The sequence below is a fragment of the Eptatretus burgeri genome, chromosome 17, assembly GCF_056783735.1.
Source record: "Eptatretus burgeri isolate ZD-2024b chromosome 17, Ebu_testis_v1, whole genome shotgun sequence".
NCBI classification, from domain to species: Eukaryota; Metazoa; Chordata; class Myxini; order Myxiniformes; family Myxinidae; genus Eptatretus; species Eptatretus burgeri.
The window spans coordinates 2,579,472-2,601,316 of NC_140977.1; the positions used below are offsets into that span (position 1 = coordinate 2,579,472).

At 39.6% G+C, this 21,845-nt stretch overlaps 1 protein-coding gene across 7 annotated transcripts in view; it reads left to right on the top strand.

Annotated features, from left to right (window-relative positions):
* Positions 1 to 18,551, top strand: part of LOC147009092 (uncharacterized) — a 40,547-nt gene extending 21,996 nt beyond the window's left edge. For 2 of the 7 annotated variants that reach the window (XM_085862752.1, XM_085862751.1), the window contains 2 exons: positions 6,129 to 7,547; positions 12,323 to 18,551. In XM_085862752.1, the coding sequence (XP_085718878.1) occupies positions 6,129 to 7,547; positions 12,323 to 12,696 (1,793 nt within the window). In that variant the 3' untranslated portion in view covers positions 12,697 to 18,551. Of the gene's footprint in view, positions 1 to 1,298; positions 1,410 to 6,128; positions 8,898 to 12,322 lie in introns of those variants that run through there. The other 5 variants (XM_085862757.1, XM_085862755.1, XM_085862756.1 and 2 more) reach the window with 5 other exon arrangements.
* Positions 18,552 to 21,845: the final 3,294 nt, after the last annotated feature.

The window sequence follows — 21,845 nt, forward strand, 5'->3', positions numbered from 1 at the left end:
CATCGTTTGGTAATCCATACGGTACTCTGCTACGTGTGCAACCATTAGAATATGAAATAAAGAGAGATTGGTCCTAATTTACTCTCTTTTATAGAGCCGAGAGTGTAGGAGAGGCCAGCAAGCAGATCAAAAGAAATGCCCTGTAGGCATTTCTGAGCTCCTCCATTGGCGCATAGCTGTCATCCTGTGCCGAAGGCATGCCCCGCCAGGCTCCTGTGCCGAAAATGGCCTCAGTTGCCTCCGAGCCTGGCCACGCGACACAGCTCTGCAATTAACATTGGCCGAGAGTTTTTGTGAGTGCTCTCTGGCCATGAACGTGTGCTGAAGTCTGTTCGAGCATTGACATGTCGCGGAACGTCGGAGATACCAGGACGTCATTGAACGAACCCTGGCACATATTTAGCTTCAAGTTAACGTGCCAAAATGCCCCGGCTCGTAATATCCTTCATTCCTCCAGCATCCCCAGAGACTGCGGTGAGCAATCGGCAATCCAGGGAGTTAACTGTGGTTGGGGCAGTTTGTAGTGGTTGATGTGAGGTAGAGGTAACGCTGTGGCATTTGTGGTGAAGGCATTGAAGCGTTAGGAGTGGTTGAGGCGATTTGTATTGAGGAGACTGAAGCGGATGAGGTGAGTGTGGCAAGGAGACCAAGTGTAGGCTGTTGAGGGGATTTTTCGAAAGCGTTTGCAGTGAGTGTGGTGAGGTTCTGAGGTGAGACATCGGTTGGTTTATGGCACATTGTTCGAACAGGAAAATGGCATGCATGTGTAAATGAGCTGGATTGCTGTGCCTTGTCGATGCTCCACAGATAGCGTTACTGGCCTGACGTGTATGCTTGCATGGTTTTTTGTGAAATAAAAGGAACTCAAAAAAAAAAAAAAAAAGAATAGGGGATTGAAGACCTATCTCAAAGCTCTACGCAACATATTTTGTCCTATGTACCCACGAGACATATGGAAAGGGCGAACTAAATGGATACTGATGAGATAACTGTCTTAGGATGACTATATGTTGGATGTCATTGCCTCGGAGGAGTGCTGATTTTGCAGAGCCACAGCACTGGTGTCGATTTACATTTTATATTGTTACGGATCTGGAAACCATTTGCATTCAACATACAGATGTCCCAAAAGTCAATTATGTCGTTAAGTATGTGCGTAGTCAGATCCCCTTCCTTTTATCTAGTGGGAGAACCAAAGACGTGCGTTGCGATTTCTTTTAGTTAGGTTATTACATCTAACAAGCCATCTAACAACCATCCCATCTGCCTAAACCCCTCGGCCCATCAACATCCACCAGCAAACCAACTGCCTTCTCTGCCGACAACCTTCCATGTGTAAAAGAAAGATACGGGGTGAATCCTAATCTACCCGTTTGAAGGCAGTATGGATCCCACTGACCAATCTAAAGGTAAGGGACTATTCTAAACATTTATTACGGAAATAACTACGCTGATGGACCTACATGCCGTGAGTGCACATTTACAATCGCGGTTTCTCAAAACTGCAACAATATGTTACGCTTAATGACTGAGCACGCGCGCGCACGCACGCACACACACACACACACACACACACACACACACACACACACACACACACACACACACACACACACACACACACACACACGCACACACACACACACACACACACACACACACACACACGTTTCAGTACCCAGTGATGTTGGCCTCAACAATGCAGCAATCAAGAAAATGACCAAATACCAAGATCTCAAAAATGAAGTGAAAAGATCCTGGAAGTTGGAGATCAGAAATTGTACCAGTGATCATTGGAGCAATGGGAATGATGAAGAGCCTTACAGAGATTTTAAAAACCATCCCTGGGAATAATACTGCAAATGAACTGCAGTTGGAAGCCATCCAGGGCCCAATGATGATCCTCAAAAGAGCCCCGGGAACAAAACTGACAACAAAACTTCACACCGAGGTCCAGGATTCGTGACCGCCCTGACCGAAATAGAGGTGGATACTTCGAAAATTGGGAGGACTCTGTTCCACCTTCTGAAACCCATATATGGAGATATAACAACCAAGAACACACACACACACACATACAAATACACACACACACACACACACACACACACACACACACACACACACATACAAATACACACACACACATACATACACGAAGGTGGATACTTTGAGACCTGAGGCAGGAGCATTTAAAACCCACGCTATCTACCTGGCAAAGGTCTGCCTGCATGCATGTATGCTCGTACATGCAGCGACCTTTGCACCCCTCCGGTTGGCTCACTCTCAATTTGATTCATACATGCTATTGTCCTCTCAACAGTACAGGGGGAGGGAGGAAGCTTCTGGGTCTCTTTCAAGTTTCTTGGTCTCACTATCTGCCATGATCTTTCCTGGGAGAGCCACATTTCAAACCTCGCCTCAAAAGCCAGTCGCCGACTGGAAATCCTCCGCCATGCAAAGTCCTTCCTCGGCCCACCTGAGCTCCTGACCACATACAAAGCTTTCGTCTGCAGCCTGATGGAGTACTGCTCTCCCCTCTGGGTTGGTGCTCCTGCCTCCCACCTTTCTTGGCTTCACGCTGTAGAAACCAAGGCATTTAGGATCAATGGCATCTCCCGCGATGAGGCTGAGTCTTTGGGCCTCTCACTCCCTCACCGCAGGCAGGTCGGTGGTCTTCCTGTCTTCTACCGTCTACTCTCTGGTCTCGCCCCCCCCCCCCTGCTCTGTCTGAGATATATCCCAACCATATTTCCACAAGGCGCTCAAGGTCTGCCAACAACCCCCTTCTGGTAAAACTACCAAAATCATGAATCCCTGTTCACCTTCACTCTTTCATTCCTCTTTTTCCCCACCTCTGGAATAAACTCCCTCACTCTGTTCAATCCCATTCTTCCCTCCAGGCCTTCAAAACAGCTGTTCACCACCACCTCTTATCATCCCTATCCAAATCCTCTATCTTTTCTCCCCCCATTAATCCACTCCAAACCAACCTCCTTCAAATTCCCTGCTTTCCTTCCTGAAAGTCCCTGTAATGTCCATCTTGTATACCCAATGTTCCCAGCCCCATCCCTCTCCCTTCCACAGATCTCCTAATGTCTCTGTTCCCCACTGTTTTGTCCTTCCTACTCCCGCCCCTCTTGTCTCATGCCCCCCTTGCTGTGCGTTGTGTGTTAGCTCTCATACTAGCCTCGAGAAGGTGTACAAAAAAGGTGAGGGAGCAGGTGGATGGGAGAGGGGTGGGAGAGCGAGTGAGAGGAGGGGTGAGAGAGACGTGTTAGGGTTAGGAGAGGGAGAGGGGCGGGGGAGAGGGATGAGATGGGCGAAGGGAAAGAGGATGAGGGAGAGAGATTCCAGCAGATGTGACATCCAGTTTAACATCCATCCGTGACACAGCACACGCATTGATGAATCACCCTGCCTGTGAAACACAGGGATGACAGTTTATAGCTGAGTCGGGATTCAAAACCAGGCTAGACAGCTGAGTGAGCATGTGTATCTCTTAGCTTTCCTGCTGTGACGTGGCGTTTCATTACTTCATAACAACTGAAAACATTTTTTAACTCATTGTGATGATATAATTTATTTTGCCTTTCTATCTCCGATATCGAACCGCGGTATCACCATTGAAGCTTGAAGAACATGTGCCAAGTGCTTTCACTCTGCACTCCATGAAACGGTTGAAGAAACTTTAAAAAAATTAAACGTTTAATTCTCATTTGTATTTATCTATGCCAAAGTGACGGGTCATATAATGGAAGATCGTACGCAAAGGGGAAACGTCCTGTGAAATAAAATTTCACATTTTCAGCGAGCCAGTCACTGCCTGTTGCACCGCAGAACAACATGTGGTCAACACAGGCGAGTGACCCCCTTGAACTTTGTTCAAGTCGATCGATATAAAGTATTTAGTGATAGTACGAATGTTGTCGAGCGCTCGCGTAGTGGCTTAAGCACTCAATGGAAATGGTTGATAAGGAATGGCTGGCTTGGCAAGCAATGATCCATCATATTAAATACCCCCCAGAGATACCTGAGCAATTTCCAAATTGGACAAAGAAACACTTTGTTTTTAGCAGTCGGAACTGCTTCTAAGTTCAATTCTGGGACTTACATTTTGTAATTCGACTTGGTTTAAGAGATTCTCGAGGTTATGGCATGTGCGGAAATGAAATAAAGCCATGAACGCTGGTGCCTCCGGGCATCTATAAGCGTTGCAATGTATCCAGTGAGTCGGATGTTTGATGATATTCAATGATATAAGTGAGGAAATTGGGGTAAAAAAATAGACTCTATCGTTAAGAAATTGTTGCGGCCCATTTCAACTCAAGGCATTGTTGAGCAGGCCAAACAAAATGGTGACTTAAACCCCAGCATAGTTACCGAATGAGCCTTAAGACCCCATCAAGAGCAAGATGGATGAGGATGCGCCTGATAATGGATGTAATTCAATAAAGCCGTTAATTATCTTCAAAAGAGGTGTTTTAATTAACCCAAACACCCAATTTTGACTCATGCACTCCCTTGGAGTTCCCTTAGTATGCATGCAAAGTTTCAGGCCACTCAGTTTCATAGTTTTGGAGTTATGGAGGGGAGACGTGCACACACACACACTCACACACACACACACACACACACTCACACACACACGTGCGCACACACACACACACACACACACACACACACACACACACACACACACACACACACACACACACACACACACACACACACACACACACACACACACACACTGACATTTATTTATATAGGTTAAAATGCCATGCCGTGGAAGGCCCTATTAAGTTGCTCTATGTACCATGACATAGCATGCGTTTAAAACAATGGAATTCTTCCCGTTTTTTGTAGTTAATTAGCCTAATCAACTCAGTAGATCATGGTGATCATTTTGGTGTTTCACATTCTACATCAGAATGCTGCAGTGTAACTCCTCAAAAAACATGTCACAAAAAAAATGTCATCCATTTCGTAGATCTTCATGTTTTTTTTTAATGTTGTGAAAGTTTTTAAGGAAGAGAAATGTTTTATTCATTGAAGAGTCAATTTGGGGATATTGGAAGAAGAGATAGGATAATGAGTATTAAGAGGTTGGATTTTCTTTCTGGTGTTGTTGTTGGTTGTTGGGATTTTTGGAAGTTTTTCTTTTTAGAGTGAAGGAGGAGAGATGTTGTTTGTATTTTTGAGGGAGGAGGGAAAGTGGATTGATCAGAAATAACAATACCTGGGATAAAAAAGAACAAAAACGAGGCAAAATAACGGAGGAGAAGTACACACGACTGTCACCAGTAGGTCTTACTTAACTTGGGAGACGGATTAAACGACTCAACACAGTAGGATACGGTTTGGGATAGAAAAATTGGTGAAAAACACGAACAGCAAAACAGGAATAAAACTAAAACTAAAACACAACATAATAACTATTCCGGGGAACTTAGGTTCGATGAACTGGTAGGAGTGAGAGCCGATCAGTCATGCACGTGCACGGAATCCCGAACCGGAAGCCTTCTGATGAAGGGTTAGGCCCAAAATGCCAGCTTCTCTTCTCTCCACGGCGGATCAATCACCATTTAAGTTTTTTTTGTATCTGATCTACGTCCCGATGCGAGTGAAGAATTCAATTAATGACATAATTGGTCATGCGGTCTGGTGGCCATGTTGGATTCAAAATAAAAACATTAAAAAAAAAATTCTCCAGAACCGTTTAACAAATCGATGCAAAGCTTCATACATATGATTGACGAGCCATGGAGAATATAGTTTGAAAATTTTCACATTCACCTTCATTGATTTAACCTTCATGTGCACAAAACTGGTTGTTAAATATCCTAATGATTAATAAAGCGACGCATAATGGCGATGTATGCAACATAACAGGGTGGATGGATGATATTGTTCAGAATGAGCGTGCGAGACGAGACTATGCACTCTCCGAGTGCCGTTCTAATTGATTATAATTATTGGTTTATCTGGGAAAATGTGATATTGTTCTATTTTTAGAATGTAGTTTCTCATGAATGACAGACATGTAACGTTTTTTTTTGTCTATTATGACTCGTTTTTCAAAGTAATGGTAAGTTATTTACAACTTTTGTGAATTGTCTTTGCAGAGAAAAAAATGAAAATAACTTCTTCTTCCAACTGTTCCAAGTTCTTCGACAAAGAAGTTTATTTCAATCAGCATGTGAATTTTTGTCGGGACATTGACAAATCTATCAGCAGATCTTACAAGAATCACAAAAGTGATTCAAAGGCTCTCGGCCATATCCAAAGAAGTGAGGGGCCGCGCAAGAGTTGTGTGTCCGTCGATGCATTTTCCTCATCTTCTTTGAACAGGGATCAAAAAATACACACCGGTGAAAAGCCATACAAGTGCTCATTGTGTTGTAAAACATTTTGTCGGTTAGCTTCTTTGAAAGATCATCGAAGGAAACACACCGGAGAGAAGCCCTACAGGTGCTCTTTGTGCGGAAAAGCTTTTCTTCATTTCTCATCGTTGAAAAGGCACGAATTGAATCACACAGGAGTAAGACCCTACAAGTGCTCTGTGTGTTGCAGGGCTTTCACCCAATCCTCACATTTGTATCAACATAAAAGGATACACACAGGAGAGAAGCCCTATAAGTGCTCTGTATGTAACAAAGCTCTTGCTTATTTCTCAACATTGAAGATACACCAGAGACTGCACACTGGAGATAAACCATATGCGTGTTCTGTGTGCAACAAGACGTACATTCGTTCATCACATTTGTATCAACATCAAAAAACACATACGGGAGAGAAGCCCTACGAGTGTTCTGTCTGTCACAAGGCATTTTCATATTTCTCAACATTGACAATACATCAAAAAATACACACCGGAGAGAAGCCCTTCAAGTGTTCCGTGTGCAACAAGGCCTTTGTTCGTTTGTCAACGTTCAAAACGCATCAAAGATTGCACACAGGAGAGAAACCTTACAGGTGTTCTTTATGCACCAAGGCATTCACTTCTTCCTCGTCTTTATATACACACCAAAAAATACATTCGGGAGAGAAGCCGCACAAGTGTTCCGTATGCAACAAGGAATTTGCTTCCTCGTATATGTTTGAACATCAAATGATTCACACAGGAGAGAAGCCCTACAAGTGTTCTGTGTGCAGCAAGGCATTTTCTTGTGTGTCAACAATGAAGACGCATCAAAGAATGCACACCATTGAAAAACTCTACAAATGTGCTGAATGTAGTAAGTCCTTTCCTTGGTTCTCAACACTGAAAATTCATCAAAGAATGCACACGGGAGAGAAGCCCTACAAGTGTTGTGTGTGTAACAAGACTTTCTCTCGTCTACAAACAATGAAAATGCATAAAAAATTGCACACTGGAGAGAAACCCTACAAGTGTTCTGTGTGCGGCAAAGAATTTCGGCACCTGCAAACATTGAAAACTCATCAAAAATTACACACTGGAGAGAAGCCTTACAAATGTTTGGTGTGCAGCAAGACTTTCACTATTTTCTCAAAATTTAAATGGCATGAAAAAATACACACAGGTGAGGTGCCACACAAATGCCCTGTGTGCGGCAAAGTGTTTGCATATTCTTCACATTTACGTGAACATGAAACGATGCACACTGGAGAGAAGCCCTACAAGTGTTCTGTTTGCAGTAAGGCATTTGCTTGGTTCTCATCAATGAAAAGACATCAAAGAATACACACAGAAGAGTGCCACCCTACGATCGTGAATGAAGATTGGGAAAAAGGCTTAACCACATCAAAAACAGTAATAAAATTTTCAAAATCGCCAGGCAGGAGCTGTATGTAACCCCTGGCCTTTCAACTACAGCTGAACACCAGAAACCCAATGGTGATGCCGTATCCACAGCTGAGGAGAATGGTGCGGACCTTTACCTAGAAGGGACAGCACATTCAGCCGACTAAACCAGACACGGCGGCACAAACGCAAACAGGGACGATAGAAGTATGGATGGGAGAGGAAGGCCTTGAAAGTGCTGATGAGGAAGTAAACATGGATGACCAGGTGCAGTGCTGACTGCTAAAAAAGGTTTGCCAACAAAGTAGAGATGACATCGATACCTTTCAGGGAAAGACCACTGCTACTCGATCAAACAGAAAACGACAACACCAAAGCACGCGAAAGGAGTGCAAAATTATATAAAAACAAAATCGAAAAAAATTAACTTTTGCTGCACACAACACATTTGAAGGGAAACAAAACAAGTAAACAACGCCCTGGAAATATAGGGCAAGCTACACAGAAATGAAACGCCACCATGTAAACACACTGGAAAGGCGTAGAGAAGAAAAACTGAGAAAAACGAGCTCAAAATAGCCATGACAACAACAAAACTAAGATAGAGCAAACAACATATGAAAACAAGTTTGGAAATAACTTGAAATAATGTGGGACTCTTGAGGCCTTTCGCAAAGTTTTTGAGGCCCTTTTTTAAATGCAAGTGAGGCTTTTCACACGTGTGCTGGGTGTGCCTTTTTAGTGATTCACTTCTTGTAATCAGGGCACTTTTAACCTGCCGTTGCTCGCAAGTCAAATCGTATTTTTAACATAATTTTCAGCATTTAAATGAGAGTGGAAATTTCAAAACGGTTAGCCATAATTGTTGTATTCCTGGATGCAAATCGGACTCACGAAAATTGTCAAACTAAAATGCACAATTTGGTGTCTGTCTGTCTGTTTGATCATGATACATTCAGTCAGTCGTTGCTTATCGAATCTCAACCAAACTTGACAGGAAGACTAAGGGTCACACGATGAAGGTTGTTGCGAGTTTATTTGGCCCCCTCCTCAAGGGGGTTTCTCTGCCTTGGGTGAAATCCGTGTTAAGATTGCAAATCGTGGCATTTTTCCAAGGCCGCTTATAATTTTTTAAAAAAGTAATAACAACACTTATGACAATAGCATAATATTAATGTTATTACAAAACAATATTCACATGAATAATATCCGGCCCCACCTCCCCCAGGGGTTTTTCCTCCTTGGACAAAGACCGTGTTAACGTGTTTTAATTCCTTACTGTGGCATTTTGTGGGGCACCCTTACTGGAAGTTAAAATATGATATGACACAAACACACATGATTACCTTTACACGAAACTAAATTGAAAGTTAAACACTAAACTGAAAGGGTGGAAACCCGACGTTCGCATATCCCACAGACTAACGGATCCGAGCCTAGAGCTACTGTAATCTATATACCCCAGAGAGGATAATAACTTGATGCTTGCTGCCACTCCCCGAGGGAGTGAGTGTACTTGTATGGGAAATACAAAAAATATCTGTAGATTTGAGGTGCCAAGTTCCTACAATTTTCTGTCAGGAAAGTCTGCTTGGTACATTTGGCTCTCACGTCATTATAGCTCGCACAAACTTTGTGTATTTTCACGTCGTGAAGATCTTCTTTGTAGAAGAGTTAGTAACGACGCACAGCGTCGTCTTTCTAATTGCAGACATCCGTTAAATAAATCACCAAGCATGCCATGCTCACAGGAGGCACTCCCGCAAGGTGAAAAATCCACTCAGTGGCAGAGAAGCCAGCCATAGTCGAGGGTTTTGGGAGCACGCGTCCATTCATAATCCTGGCCTTGCACCAGTCCATGTAATCGGGAGTCTGCAGAATCTCAGCCCCGTCAGCAAGGTGAGAAAGTTCTCCAAATCTTTCATTGTGCAGAAGCACTCTCATGTACTCTTCCAAGTAGTTTTGACTTATTTTAGAAGCTTTGTGAACCATTTTGGATAACGATCCTTATCTCGCACACAAAATATTTTAGCATACCCCGATTGCTGTTGCTCGGAGTTTCTGTTCATGTGCTCAAAGCATTCTGGGGGTGGATTTCATCATTTTGAAAGTCCCGTATTATACCAAAAATGATGGAGAAAAAAAGCAAAACACTGCATGTCAAATCCCCCAGAAAAATTCTGGAAAGGAAGTTATGAGCAAAAAGAACACAAGTAGGCATGGATTCAAAACGTGAAAATGAAAAAAACAATATCTAGAGGACTTGCCTCATTTGATAGTTAGTAAAGAAAAAATAATTGGAGGACATGCCTTAAAATGATGAAAAAAAAAATCTATCTGGAAGAAATTATTTGAGTGATGGTGACAAAAGAAAAAATATCTCCAGGAAATTCTTTCTAATGCTGTACCCGTGACTGAACAGCCCGGAATTGTTCACAAATCCCAGTTCGTTAGTTTGTTTGAAATGGGAAAAAAGAATGATTACAGTGATGAGCGATCAATGTTGGCACAATGACAGGAAGGAGCGCAGAAGTACTGTTACACCCCAGTTTACGTCTGGGATGTGTTCGTGAAAGGTGCGATGAATATTGCAACGACATAAAGCAAAGCAATTTTTCTCATCTCTCTATCTACGCTAATAAATAAAGGTTGTGCGGCTGGAGCCATGTCACCAATATTCACTTGCTGATTGGTTGTGGCACTGACCAATTGGGTGTGACAATTTTTTCCTACATTGTTAATTGTGCCCATTGTTATCATGTTTATCCACATCAGCAAACTATCCTCCAGCAGCAAATCACACACTTCCCTCGCCTCTCACAGCGGTGGTTACTAAATTGCTGATTACCGAGCGGCGGCTTCATCACATGCTTTCCTCACCTCGTGACTCATCCTGGTGTTTACTATATTGGCTGCGGTGCCATCCTTGATAATTATATGTTTCTTTGACTCCCCCGGACACTAAGCAGTCAACACGAGTACCCCCCGAGGGCAGGAGTGGCCACGAGTAAGAATTAATGGAATAAGGGTGGGATGCGTTACTAACATCGCCACTTTACCTATTATATTTTGCTTTTTACCAATGATATTACATTACCTTGTTTTTTTGTTTTTATTTTTCATTTTGTTAATGACAATTCTATTCAAATATGCATATAAATAATAATAAAAAAACAATTACCAGACATATTTAAATTAAAATAAAGACCATACTTAGAGTTTGAATATTTTTTTACCTTCTGCACCTCTTCCGGTAATGATCAAACCATCCATGACTTGCAATGAACGTTGGCATTTTTATGCACGGTATGCACCACAGTTAGAGGCAAACTTAACCTGGAAACATCAAGTGTACATTCACGAGCATCCATTCGACGAATAACATCTAATTTCACTTCTTAGGAAACACTTTTACATTGCCTCTTAGCCAATCTACAGAACAGTACATTTCTTTATGTGTGACGCAAAGTAGTTAATGAGCCCGGTGTTAGCTTAACGGTTAAGGTGGCTAGTTTACGATCTGAAGGGTTTTGAATTAGAGCCCCTGTCACTCCATTAAAATAACACCAGTTGGGTTGATTCCTCCTGGCATCCTTCTGAGGTCAGCAAAATGAGTACCAGCTTATTGGGGTAATAAGCTATTGGAGTATTCTGCGTTGGAGTGGCGACCTGGTGTGAAAGGAATCGCTATTATTGTTAAAGTAGTTTGTGTTCAGGGCAGGTGGAGTTGAAGGCTGAGGTGACGGATACGAGAAAGGACAGATGCTGTCAACGCAAGTGTAGGTTGAGGCGACGCAAATCGGGTGGTGGTATTAATAAAGTGATGACAGTTGTGAAACGACGTAAATTGGGGTATTAATGAAGGTGAAGTGCTGAATCCAAAGAATCTTATGTTTCTCATCTTCAGCAAATTAGGTGGAAAGGGAAAAGTACGAGGCTTTTTGGCTTCAACAAAGAAAAATATAAGTATTTCTATTGTGAAGACCAAATAGTCTAAAAGCTAAGATCCGTATTTTTAGTGTGAATACTCATTTCACCGAAACAAATGAAAAATGTGCTTTATGATGCTTACACTACCCCATTTTCGAAAACTCCATGATGGACTCCCATTTCCGTCCGGTAGCTTTCTTGGGGAATCGCGCTATTTCTGCAAGTACCCATCCCCACTCGTTCAAAGTGTATTTAAGCTGATTTTGTACATTCAACTCTTTAGATTTTGGGAAAACCATAATAGCTTCAGCAAGATAAAGTTTTGAGATTATATTTTGATTAATTGTAAGTTGTTAGAATGTGTTGCTATTTTGGGTGATTTGAAGCAGAAGTGGAAATCTGGAAATGAGCGGAAGTGGAAGTAAGGCCGTAGTAAATACAGCGTGAAAGAGATGTATGATTAAATTTTGTTAGATTTACTGCTGCATGCAAAAACTCAAAACGTTCAAGCAGTTAAAGTGGTCAAGGTCCGACAGAAGGATTCACCTTCTTTATCATGCAAATGGCTGTTGGCACAGTTTTTTTTAAAAATTGAGCTGAAATAAGTGTTCTGTTATCTGTTAGGTCCACTTCCGTGGGTCTTTTCTGGCACATATGGCATGCCAAGGAAGACAAACAAAGCCAAGCTCCTACAGTTATTGGAAAGAGGAACTATTCTAGCAGATCTTTATCCTAGGCATGCAACAAGCACATTTGATGGAATGGCGGTGCTTCAAATGTTTCAACCTTCTCGTGGATCAACGTTTCACACATTAGCTGAAACTGTTTTTCAGATATGTACAACTCAGATGAGCAGAAGTGTTCAGGTCGTTTTTCACATTTACCTGGATGTATCCATAAAGAATCCTGAACAAACCAAGAGAGCACATGGAAGTTCTAAAGGTGCAAGATACAACAACATTCTCCACTATATCCGACAAAGTCTTCACAAACGCTAATAGCGATTAAATCATATAAGACAGAAATTGTGAGGTTTCTTGTTACTGAATGGAAAAAGCCAGAGTTCACAAGCAAGCTCTTGGGTAAGACAATGTACATGACAGAGGGTAGCACCTGCTGGAGAAAAGCCAACAAGGAGGTGATATTGTTCCTGAGTTGGAGTGTTCACAAGTAGAGGCTGATACATGGATGATTCTCGATGAAAAACACACAAATGGCCTGACATTTATTCATGCTGATGATACAGATGTCTTCGTATTACTTCTTGGACACAGTTAACTGCTTACAGATGCGCACATGAAAATGGGCAAGGGGAAAATGACCAGGATAATGGAAATTGATAAAATCAAGCCTATTGCCAAAATAGCATCCTCAAATTGAAGCCAGGAATTCTGCAGATCTCTGCTTGGGATGCATGCTTTCACCGGATGCGATTCGATTTCTGCTTTTCCTGGTAAGGGAATGGCTAAAGGACTGAAATCGCCGATGCAGCATCAAGATTTTGTGGAAGCCTTCACATCACTTGGAAACACGTAGGTGGTACCAGAAGAATTGCACAACAAACTGGAAGAATGAAGTTGCACTTTTTATGGAAAGCAACTGCAAAACTTCGATCCTTTTCATTTTCAGCTCCATTACGCAAAGGCTGTTAAAGTTGAGCCTGATGCTCTACAGCCTTGTAAATTGGTGCCTGCCCTCCATGTGATGAGGACAAATTATCAAGCAGCGATTATGGAGATGAGCAATCTTTCAAATGCCTGACACTCCTTCTCCTGATGGTTGCGGATGGGAAATTAGTGAAAATTCAATTTCCATAAAGTGGCTTTCTCGTAATCCTGCTACTGACAAAATCATGGAACTGTTAAGCTGTACATGCAAGAGATCTTGTAAAAAGACTCATGTTGTTGTTTGTAAGCAGAGTTGAAATGTCTGGATCTATACGCTATTGAATATGATGAAATGGCAACAGAGAAAGAAAAAACTGATGTAAATGCATCTGCTGAAGATGATGATGATGACTGATGATGATTTGTAAGTAGTACAGTGATGTTGCTGCAGCTTTTTTATGTTAATTAATGGATTGGTAATTATCAAAGACTATAGGAGATTCGCATATGACTGCAATTTATAAGGTAAGATCCCTTTTTAATTCAAAACCAAATACCGTATTTCCTTGAATAACCACCCATGGCGCTTGCAAAATCATGGGATTCCTCAAGGGGAACTTAATCGAGAGTGGCACCTATTCATGGGAGGCCCTAATTCAAGTAAATATGATGCACACCTTGATGTGTGATTTGCAAAGTTGTAAGAATGTTTGTAAGGAGAAAATGCATTTTGATCATTCACAAATTCACAAAATTTAAAGAACACATGGACCACCGGCTTGTTGATAAGCTACCATTTTCGTGCATCCATCATACCTTTTCATAATATGTGGATCAAAGCAAGTCTTAAAACCAAATTTCACTTGTTTCGGCCATGTGAGTATTCGGTACTAAACAGCTGATAGACTAAAAGACATTGGTGGTGTTGCTGCTGTTCTTGTTGCAGAAAGATTTATCCAAAAAGTGATTGGAAGTAAAGCGATTCAGTCACAGAATAATGATGCTGAAAATTATGGGAAAATATGTTTTGAATATTGTCAGCACATATGCAGCCAAAGCAAGTCGAGGTGAAGAAAAATGAAGATAATTTTGAGATGACCTGGAAGGTTTGGTTCAACTAATAAGCTGTATAAATCAAGTATTTTTAGGTGGTTATTTGAATGGAGACATTGGAGAGACACCAGATAGGTATAAATGTCGACGGCATGTCCAGATAATGTGAAAGGAATGTGGCAAGAGGAGCGATATACAGTACAGTATTAGGAATGAAAGAAACGATGGATACAGCAGGCCTGCCAAAAATGCGGGATTTCCGCATTATAGTTTTGCTTAATCACGGTTGAATTATTGTGATAAAATATACCGAACACGGAATGGGTCCAACGCTCAATTGCTGCCTACAATGGAGGAATACATAACCCTTCATCTCCATCTCACCTCACAGCCCCACGCTGTCTCCCATTGCAGACTTGGTTGCCCTTTCAATATTGTGCCACACAGACTGTTATCGTGTGATTTCGTTTGTTATCATATGATATTGCATGATTTAGTTTATCATTTAATATTGTGTGATTTAGTTTGTTATCGTATGATATTGTGTGATTTATTTTATCATTTAATATTGTGTGATTTAGTTTGTTATCATGTGATATTGCGTGATTTAGTTTATCATTTAATATTGTGTGATTTAGTTTGTTATCGTATGGTATTATGTGATTTCGTTTATCATTTAATATTGTGTGATTTAGTTTGTTATCGTATGGTATTGTGTGATTTAGTTTATCATTTAATATTGTGTGATTTAGTTTGTTATCGTATGGTATTGTATGATTTCGTTTATCATTTAATATTGTGTGATTTCGTTTGTTATCGTATGATATTGCGTGATTTAGTTTATCGTTTAATAACATGTGATTTAGTTTGTTATCGTGTGATATCTCATGATTTAGTTTATCGTTTAATAATGTATGATTTCGTTTGTTATCGTATGATATTGAGTGATTTAGTTTATCATTTTATATTGTGTGATTTAGTTTGTTATCGTATGATATTGCATGATTTAGTTTATCGTTTAATAACGTGTGATTTAGTTTGTTATCGAGTGATATTGTGCGATTTACTTTATCATTTAATATTGTGTGATTTAGTTTGTTATCATGTGATATTGCGTGATTTAGTTTATCGTTTAATATTGTGTGATTTAATTTGTTATCATGTGATATTGCGTGATTTAGTTTATCGTTTAATATTGTGTGATTTCGTTTGTTATCGTATGGTATTGTGTGATTTAGTTTATCATTTAATATTGTGTGATTTAGTTTGTTATCGTATGATATTGCGTGATTTAGTTTATCGTTTAATAACGTCTGATTTCGTTTGTTATCGTGTGATATCTCATGATTTAGTTTATCGTTTAATATTGTATGATTTCGTTTGCTATCATATGATATTGTGTGATTTAGTTTATCATTTAATATTGTGTGATTTACTTTGTTATCGTATGATATTGCGTGATTTATTTTATCGTTCAATATCATGTGATTTAGTTTGTTATTGTAGGTTATTGTGTGATTTCGTTTATCCTTTAATATTGTGTGAAAAAGTTTGTTATTGTGTGATATTGCATGACTTAGTTTATCCTTAATATCATGTGACTTAGTTTGTTATCGTTTAATATCGTGTGATTTTGTTTATTATCGAATGATATAGCGTGATTTAGTTTATCGTTTAATATTGTGTGATTTAGTTTGTTATCGTGCGATATTTTGTGATTTCGTTTATCGTTTAATATTGTGTGATTTAGTTTGTTATTTTATGATAATGTGTGATTTAGTTTGTTATTGTGTGATGTTGCATGATTTAGTCTATTGTTTAATATCATGTGATTTAGTTTGTTTTCGTGTGATATCTCATGATTTAGTTTATCGTTTAATATTGTGTGATTGAGTTTGTTATTGTGATATTGCGTGATTTCGTTTATCGTTTAATATTGTGTGATTTAGTTTGTTATCATGCGATATCATGTGATTTAGTTTATTGTTTAATATCATGTGATGTACTTTGTTATCATGTGATATTGCGTGATTAATTTATCGTTTAATGTCGTGTGGTTTAGTTTGTTATCGTTTGATATTGCGTGATTAATTTATTGTTTAATATCGTGTGATTTAGTTTATTATCGTATGATATTGCATGATTTAGTTTATCGTTTAATATCATGTGATTTAGTTTGTTGTTGTATGATGTTGCATGATTTAGTTTATCGTTTAATATTGTGTGATTTCACTTGTTATTGTATGATAATGTGTGATTTAGTTTATCGTTTAATATTGTGTGATTTAGCTTGTTGTGTGATATTGACTGATTTAGTTTATCATTTAATATTGTGTGATTTAGTTTGTTATCGTGTGATATTGCATGGTTTAGTTTATTGTTTAATAACGTGTGATTTTGTTTGTTATCGTGCGATATCATGTGATTTAGTTTGTTGTCGTATGATATTGCGTGATTTAGTTTATCGTTTAATATTGTGTGATTTAGTTTTTTATCGTGTGACATTGCGTGATTAATTTATCATTTAATATCGTGTGATTTTGTTTGTTGTCGTATGATGTTGCGTGATTTAGTTTATCGTTTAATATTGTGTGATTTAGTTTGTTATCGTGTGATATTGCGTGATTTATTTTCTTGTTTAATATCGTGTGATTTAGTTTGTTGTCGTGTGATATCTCGTGATTTAGTTTATCGTTTAATATTGTGATTTAGCTTGTTATTGTATGATATTGTGTGATTTAGTTTGTTATCATGTGATGTTGCATGATTTAGTTTATTGTTTAATATCAAGTGATTTACTTTGTTATCGTGTGATATCTCATGATTTAGTTTATTGTTTATTATTGTGTGATTTAGTTTGTTATCGTGTGATATTGCGTGATTTAGTTTATTGTTTAATAACGTGTGATTTAGTTTGTTATCGTGGGATATCATGTGATTTAGTTTATCGTTTAATATCATGTGATTTCGTTTGTTGCATGATATTGTGTGGTTTAGTTTATCCTTTAATATCGTGTGATATTGCAGGATTTAGTTTATCCTTAATATCATGTGATTTAGTATGTTATCGTATGATATTGTGTGATTTCGTTTAATATTGTGTGATATTGCGTGATTTAGTTTATCATTTACTATTGTATGATTTACTTTGTTATCGTGTGATATTGCATGATCAATTTATCATTTAATATCATGTGATTTAGTTTGTTATCGTGTGATATTGCGTGATTTAGTTCATCGTTTAATTTTGTGTGATTTAGTTTGTTGTCGTGTGAAATTGCATGATTTAGTTTATCGTTTAATATCGTGTGATTTAGTTTGTTATCGTGTGATATTGCGTGATTTAGTTCATCGTTTAATTTTGTGTGATTTAGTTTGTTGTCGTGTGAAATTGCGTGATTTAGTTTATTGTTTAATAATGTGTGATTTCATTTGTTATCAAATGATATTGCGTGATTTAGTTCATCGTTTAATATTGTGTGATTTCGTTTGTTGTCGTGTGATATTGCGTGATTTAGTTTATCGTTTAATATGGTGTGATTTAGTTTATCGTGTGATATTGCGTGATTAATTTATCGTGTAATATCATGTGATTTAGTTTGTTATCATGCGGTATCATGTGATTTAGTTTACGAGAGTCTTTTAATTACATTGTGAGGTGTTTGTGACAATAAATAGTTATGAATAAGAATGTGGGGTTTTCATGAAACTAGCAGAGTACCCACACTTCAGGCGCTCTTCTTCCATACAACACGCTCTTCTGAAGCATACCTTATTTGGGCGGTTTATAGAAAACTGACATCTCTGTGTCGGCAAACAAAAACAAAATCCGGGTGATGTGCATGAAGCAAAAACATACCTACTGCTTGTAATTCAAAACACCTCACAACACTAGAAAACGTGGGGACAGGGCACAGGTGTACCCCACTGTAAATGGTGAGACTTGCAATACCCTTCCCCACCTGGAGATGGTGCTACAGCTGATCCTATGTACCAAGTCTGGATGCAATCAGCCCAGAACTGTATGAGGAGTAGCGCGACAAACACCTGTCCATGAATTATTGTAAGGCAGGGGCGTACCTGCCGTATTTGGCACCCGAGCTGTTGGAGGAATAATTAACGTCCCCCCACTCCCCCAAGATGAATAATTAAAAGGAATTAAATGCGCAGGTCATTAAAAATTCAGCAAACAGGTTTTACTGATTGGTAATGGTATAACAAAAACACATCTTCAACCACAGAGAAAACATCACCAGGAAGAATTTTCAAAGAGGAAACAGAAAATGCAGTGTGAAGACTCAAGATATTTCATTCGTCTTTGATGAAGAGAAAACAAAAACATTCACAGTCTCTGCTTTCAAGCCTTAATTTCTGCAAATTGACCAATGACCTCATCAAAATTCACTTTCTTTGCATATTCATGCTCAGTTGAAAGTGAAGCCAGGTTTGTCAATCTTGTCTGATTCATGCTTGAGCGAAGGAAATTTTTTTATCAATTTCAATTTGGAAAAACTTCTTTTACATGAAGCAATCGACACAAAGATAGTCAAAAAGAATCTCAAGCACAAAGACAAGCTTGGCAGGGATTCACAAAAATCCCATTTTACAATAAATTCCAAAAACTGCAATGCTGCCCACTTCTTTGCTTCTTCAAGGCTGATTTTGGCAGCTTCCAAATGTCTCCGAAGTCATCCAATTTCCACACTGATATCTTCATCAAAGAATTCATCAAACGTTTTCGTCAATTTTGGAATACACTTCTGAAATTCTTCTTCTGTTGCAACAACCAAAGAGTTTGGCTGAATAGCAGAAGAGATTGACAGAATGTGATCCATTGCCTTTGAACGAATCTCCAATTCTTAATGAAAGTGATCAAGGCATTCAAACATAGCCTTTTTCACTTCCTCTGGCAATGTGAGTCCAACATCCTCTGTCATCTCTTCTGGCATCCTTTTTAGAACCTTTCCCTCCCTCTTCTCTCCATCGAAATGCCCATTCCCTCACACTGTGTAGTTGCATAATGAATGGCCCTCTCCACAATTTCATTCCGCTGATCTTCAAGAAACAGCTTTGAAGCTTGGAGCTTCACAATGTACTTTTCAAGGCTGATTCCAACTCTTTGCAAATACTTCTGTGTGAGATCAACTTCTTCTTTTCAGAATACAGTACAGTAATGTAATTGACTTTTCAGAAAGAAAGGGTGAACCCATAAAGCGCATCGAGCGACCATCGTGGCCGAGACGTGGATGCAGATGAGTTTAAACTGCCGTCAAACCAAATGCATGATGCCCTGGTAATTTAAATCTTTCTTCGAAGTGGTAGAGGAAGCTGAGACAAGAAAGCATTTCTGGGATCGTGCTACCATGCTTTATATTGTCTGCTGATATCATGCTTTATATGAGGACTCTTGAGGAGAAATTAAAAAAAAACTGTCAACAGTCTACTGTCAGCACAGCAACTTCAGGCCATCAACATCTGCTCCATCCACCGATGAACCCATGCCAAGCACATCATCAGAGTTGGTTCATCTAACTGTGTTTTTTCCCACACGGTCTTAACTTTGCGCATCAAGGTTTTTCCCAACGTGAGGTTTTTCAAGAGCATAACCCAAGCAAACAGGGAGGGTCTTCCTTATGTGTCCTCAAAAACGACTTCAACAAAATAAAAGAACAACTTCCTGTGACTTTGCATTGAGTTGCAGAGTTAGATTGATTACAATGGACAACAACAAGTTTGCTACTAAGGTAAAAGTATGTGTTTTAGACTAACTGGAATATGAAGATTTGGAATCTGGAATCAGAATTAACCCAACAGGTAAGGATTTTTAGTTACAGAGAAAATTGGAAATCCAATGTTCTAAACAGTTAATGGATACTTTAGAGTTTATACAATGTGTTATGTTGTTCAATTTGACTCAGTATATGGTTAACAGTTACTGTACATTATACGATGTGTTCATATTGTGCAATGTGCTTGATTTATATCAATAAACAATACCTGGAAAATGTCCATTTTTTTCTGTAACTAAAAATCCTGACGTGCTGAGTCAATTGTGACGTCAGATTTGGTATCGGCATGTTCTAATTAATAAAGGACACCTCCACTTACCTCAGTAGCAGATGGAAAGTTTTTTTTTTGTCCAGTGTTATCAATTGGTGCGACGGAGTTTGTTTGACAAGAAGGGATTACAATGTGAAGAATGCAAAACCGAGCATGGATTTGTTGTTAAAGATTTTAATATTGCAAATGAAAATAAATGGAAGAGTTTGAATAGAAGTCATGCATAACAGTTTGGAAGTTTTAAGATGTGAAAATAAGAGAGAAAAAAAAATCAGAGCATTTGAAAAATGACGGTGTGTAACTTCTAAAGATGTTGATGTGATGTGGACTCATGAAAAATGCTTGGAAGGAGATGGCCAGCAATATTTGTGGAATCTCCACTGGCAGGTTTTAAAAAAGGAATGAGAAACATGGAAGTGGAATAATAGTCCATGAAACAAAGCAAAGAAACAGTCTTTAAGTCCTTGGTACTTCCAGTCTTGCTCGACTGATGTGAGACTTGGACTCTGATCAGGGATCTGAGATGGAGACTTAACTCCTTCGTTACCATGTCTGTTGGAAGAATCCTTGGCTATCGCTGATCAGACTTTGTGTCCAACGAGCGGTTGTTGAGAGAGATTCAGATGAGATTTGTTACCTGTATAGTCCGTGAGCATCAGCTGCAGCTGCATGGGCATGTGGCTCGTTTTCCCGACGCTGATCCTGCTCACCACATTCTCTCAGCGAGTGACCCTCGTGAGTGGAAGCGGCCAATGGGCCGCCCACGTGTCTCTTGGTTGTAGCAACTTGATCGGCATCTCAAGGAGATGGGGATGGACCAGGTATCTGCCTGGGGGATGGCCAGACGGAGACCCCTGGAGTACCGGCGGAAAGCAGACACAGCGACGCGTGCTCCCGTACCTGACCTGACCGGAATGAAGCCAAATAGCAACTTGACTGGTGGGCACATGCCACATTCTCCTGGAATGCTTCACTTATGGGTCACAGTGAACAAAGCTTTGGAACACTAGCCTTGCTTCTGCCAACTTTGAATGACCATGCTTTCTGCCGGGCCTCTGTGGATGATGTGCAGGTGACGACCATAACAGGCTAATATGAATTTACTAGCTTGACCTACAACATCTGAGAAAGGTGCATCTCCATTCATCATACTCAAGAGATCAAGTTTGTATTTGCCAGTCAATATAAGTTTGAGTCCAACACCTTCACCAATGCCAAAGTATGAAGCATCTGTGTCACATCCGGTAAGAGCGTAAGTAACAAGCAGATCTGGGAGGATCGCCTCATGTTTCTCAACTGTAGCAGTGATGCCAAAAGCAGCTTGGCCTTGTATTGGCAAAACCATGAGAACATTGCAGGAGACATGATCTTGGTGGCAGTAATGCAACAGAAGGATGAATATGTCCATGTCATCTGCAGAGAAGTTT